Source organism: Apaloderma vittatum, unplaced genomic scaffold (genome assembly GCF_000703405.1).
Source record: "Apaloderma vittatum isolate BGI_N311 unplaced genomic scaffold, ASM70340v1 scaffold25014, whole genome shotgun sequence".
Classification (NCBI taxonomy): domain Eukaryota; kingdom Metazoa; phylum Chordata; class Aves; order Trogoniformes; family Trogonidae; genus Apaloderma; species Apaloderma vittatum.
The window spans coordinates 10,464-14,680 of record NW_009712487.1 but is presented as its reverse complement, the minus strand read 5'-3'; the positions used below and the strand labels follow the sequence as shown (position 1 = coordinate 14,680).

The following is a 4,217-nucleotide window of genomic DNA, read 5'->3' as shown; positions in this document are numbered from 1 at the left end:
TCTCTTTCCCCGCCGGGGTACGGGTTTATGTCAGTGCGACGTCCCCGCAGAGGTCAGCTTCGCTCTCCTGGAAATCTTCGCGCTGGGATCACGGCTTTCCTAGGGAAGATCATCTGGTAACTTGTGTAAGAGCCACCAGCCCCCTGCGCTGGACACGGCAGCGCTGTTCTCACCTCTCTGCGCTTCTGACCCCTCCAGAGGGGATCTCTTGTTCCCGGCTCACTCTGCTCCTCCACACACACCTCCCCTTCTACCTTGGGCCGTGTGGAATTGTTCTACGGTTGCCGGCTGCCGCTTATCGCTGTGGGAACAAAAGAGTTTGGGCCGTATCAGCACCAGCCCGGGCGCAGATAAGAGCTCGCTCTCGGCCGAGCCCCACGCCTGGTGGTTTTGTTACAGGATTCGTGTTAGGAGGAGCCGCCCCTCCGACCTGGAGGAGAAGTTCAGTCGAGGGTTTCCTGTAGCGAGGAGGAGGAGGCAGGGAGAGGCCTTACAGCTCAGGTGGAAGAAAAGCAGAGATATCTCTGGCGTGAGATGAATTTTAGGGTTTTTTGTTGTACCTTAGGGGTGAATGGACTTAAGAAAAAGGAAACCCCCCAAGATCTCTCACTGCACTTTTGTCTCCCTTCTCCGCAGGGAACGGACCGTGCGATCCCCGTGCTCATCATCGGGATCCTCGTGTTTCTCCCGGGCTTCTACCACCTGCGCATCGCCTACTACGCTTCCAAAGGCTACCGGGGCTACTCCTATGACGACATCCCGGATTTTGACGATTGAACGATGTATTTAACCGCGTTGTAATTAGGTGGGCGGTAAGAGCTGTTAGTTCCCCTGGATATCCGAGGGGGGGCTGCGAGGTTGTAGATGAAGTAAATCGCGAGATTCCAGCGCCTGGTTTTGAGATGTTGCAGGTTTTTCGCTTGGGGTGGGGGGGAACTGGGGGTTTGAACGCAGAACTGACCAAAGGGATTGCAACACTGGGTGGGAGGAACATGCGATTTCTTGTGTTTTTCCTCTTTTGGTTACATAATGTTGGTTGCTTGTAAGAAGTTCTACTTGGGCAAGACAATTCTAGCAATTTTCCAAAAAACAGATGAGCTCATTTCAGCAGCAAAAATACTTGTGGGGTTTTTTTTCTAACTGTTTTGCAGAGTTTATTTTTGTTTTCGGTGAGATTGTGGTTATAGTTGGGTTTTCCTTTGCAGACAAACACCGTAGTGAAATTCTCCTGCTCTCTGTCCATCAGAAACGCTTCCAGCCTCCTTGTCTGATGCTTTTCTGGAGTAACGAAAGCGAGATGCGTACGAGAGGGGGAGAACTTCTCTTGCCTGAAATAATGTACATGGGGTGCGTTTGCTCCACAATTCCTCTCGTCCGACTGAGCGAGCTGATTTGCTCAGCAAACACACGCTTCAGAAGCAAACTTTTTCCCATGCCACTGTTCCTTTTGGCAAAAATCTGCTTATTCTTTAAAAGGAGCGCTGTTTGGATTTTGCTTATTTTAAACCAAACGGATACGAGGAGAGGAATTGGAATCCGGACCAGGACTCAGAGTGTCTAAAATACCCAAATTATTGGGTTTGACTAGTGTGGAGGTTGGAGACACTTAAGAGTCCATCTGTGTGTCTGTATATTTGGAATCGTTTGGTCCTTTAGATGATCTGCGGTGCATAACTCCCCAGGCCAGTAAAAAGGAAATCTCTGTATAGTTTGTACTGAATAAATCCCGTTTGCCTTGTTTTGCTAGTTTCAGTGACATGTTGTTCAGGGAAAACAGATTGGAAGCTAAATTTTATGTAAAGTAAAACCTGCCTGTCTCCTGAAGTGGGAATGGACTCGGTGTCCCGGGGAACAAGAATGTGACAATTAGTGCTGCAAGTAGATGTGTTTAATATGAATAAACGTCGCTGTATTTCTGTGTACAAACCATAAGCTTGTCTTTTTCACAGTCACAGATCTCTGTGTGCGCTAAAAACTGTTCTGGGCAGCCAGATTAAGGCTTTAGCTGAATCTGCTGTTGCCTCCTGCTCCCAACTGCTAATGCAGTCGCTCCGATCGGCGTTCGGCTTTGCTGAGCCAGCAGCTTTGGACCAGCTCCAGCTGCTCTCCAGGAGCCTTGGCTGGCTTCGGGGCAGAGCTGGGCACCTGGGAGGGAAAAAGTGCTTCTTCAGGTCAGGATTCAGTTTTTGAACCTCACATGCAGCCCTTTTATGATGTACAGAGACCCCAGGCTTCTAATGGCTTTGGTTTGGGGTGCAGATGCCCAGCTCCCTTGGTGCCGGGACAGGACAGGAGCGGTGTGTGTGTGATGCAGCCTCCGGCTGCTCCTGATGCTCCTCCTGCGCGCTGAGTTTTTGAAAGGAAGAGGGGCAGGAATCGCTGTCAGTGCAGAGATACCTGGTGATGTTGAGACAAGAACGCTGCTGGATGGACACCTTGCTCTGAAAGTACTCTTAAAATTGCCTTTTTTTTTTTTTTCCCTCCCCCAACGTTCTAGATTAAACCCAAAGCCTGAGCCACGATCTTTTCTTTTTTTATAACCTCCCTCGTTTCACTTAACTGGTTTGCGCGTGCCCTAGTGCTGCTCTCTGGGGAATAACCGACTGGATTCGGGAGCTCCCTCTCCATCTCTGAAGGCAACAACCAGGCACGTTCTCTCCCGCTCGGCTGCGTCACGCCGGCCCTGGCCCGGCTGCTGGCCCCGGGGCCGCCGGCAGCCCTGCGTCCCAGATGTGGTCACGTCCCGCTTGGCAGCGGCTGAAACGTGTCAATTAAAGCTGGGTCTGGCCGAGAGAGCGCAAAGCCATGAATCAGCCTCTATTAGGGGATAAGAATGTGGATTTGTTTGGGTTTGGGGTGAGGGGAGAGGAAGTGGGAGGGAAGCAAAAGAAAAAGGGGGAAGGGAGAAGATGCAGAAAGTTGGGGAGCCTGGGATGGCTACAACAGGTAAGTAAACGTAGGGGACAGGAGAAGAACGTGTCAGCGTTTCTGGAGGAAAGGCAATTAATTTTTTTTTTTTTAATTGGTGGAAGCAAAATCCTCAGGCCAGCACAGTGTCTAAGTGAGAACAGTCCCTGCGCATGTGGGATGGCCACAGGGGAATTTTTGTTTCTCTAGGGATTGTTTTCTATCTAATTTGGAACAAAGGAGACACTTTGGGGGAAGACAAAAAGGTACGTTGACTGCTGGGAAAATATAGATCCAGACAACTTCGTTCTTTGAGCTGATGTATTGCATTCTAAGCACGATTTTCCTCCAGAGTACAAGTCTCTAGATGTTCAAGTGTCTATTAATTGTCTGGCTGTAGTGTAGCTAATAGCCAGGGTTCATTTTTCTCTTGCAAAATAGCATCAATTTGCATCTATTTCAAGAGACTGGAAAATTTTCCTGCAAGCATCTTCTTTCTCTGAGCGTAGGTTTGAGCGTAACTGGCGCAGTCGGCCCTTTTATCTCTCAAAGCCTGACGGAAGGATGAAGCTTTCCTCCCCACCGGGGCTGTTGGTTTTGTGCTTTTCCTTCTGCTCCCACCGATCTGCGGGTCTGCCTGCGTGATCTGCGCGGCTGCCTCGGCTCCTTTGCTGCCATCCCCGCGCTGCCCGATGCTGTCCCTGTGTCCTTCCCTCCGCCCCAGGTGCTGGACGTCGATGCCAAACCCCCCCGGTGAGCGACTCCTGGGCTCCCCATCGGTGAAATCGGGGGCCATGTGGGCTTGGAAAGGATGGGCCGGCTCACGGCAGCGCTGAGGGCAATAGGAAAACGCCTGTGAAGAAGTTTCTGGCTGTAGAGCAGGGCTTGAATGATAAATCAGGCACCGGCCGAGCACTGATGGATGAGGATGATACTGAAGAGCTATTTCCCTCCCTGAGCATCATCCATCCTGGGCACTCGGTGAGGCAACTGTCTCCGAGAAAAAATAGTCAGCATTTATCTAGCCTGATGGGGTATTATTACGTACAGAAGCTCTGGAGAAAGAACAGGCACCCAGATTTTAGGGTTTTCTCTAGTTTATGAGTCCCTGAATTCATGTATCCTCAGAGATGTTCTTCTATTGTTGTTGTACGATGTATTTCTGTGATCGTGTGCCTAATTTAATACTATGAAGTTGCTGGAAAGACATTTGGAAGTGTCATTCTAGAGTCCTCTGGCCTGAGCTACCAGCAGTCCCAGAGAAGTTTCCTCCAGGGTTGATTTATAAAAGCAAAGACTCCTCTCCGGGA

General features: G+C 50.2%; 1 protein-coding gene across 1 annotated transcript in view; it reads left to right on the top strand.

Annotated features, from left to right (window-relative positions):
* The window catches only part of TMEM230 (transmembrane protein 230), a 1,661-nt gene extending 884 nt beyond the window's left edge, over positions 1–777 (top strand). The window contains exon 3 of the mRNA XM_009868012.1: positions 637–777. Within this exon, the coding sequence (XP_009866314.1) occupies positions 637–777 (141 nt within the window). The remainder of the gene's footprint in view (positions 1–636) is intronic.
* The last annotated feature ends 3,440 nt before the right edge of the window (positions 778–4,217 follow it).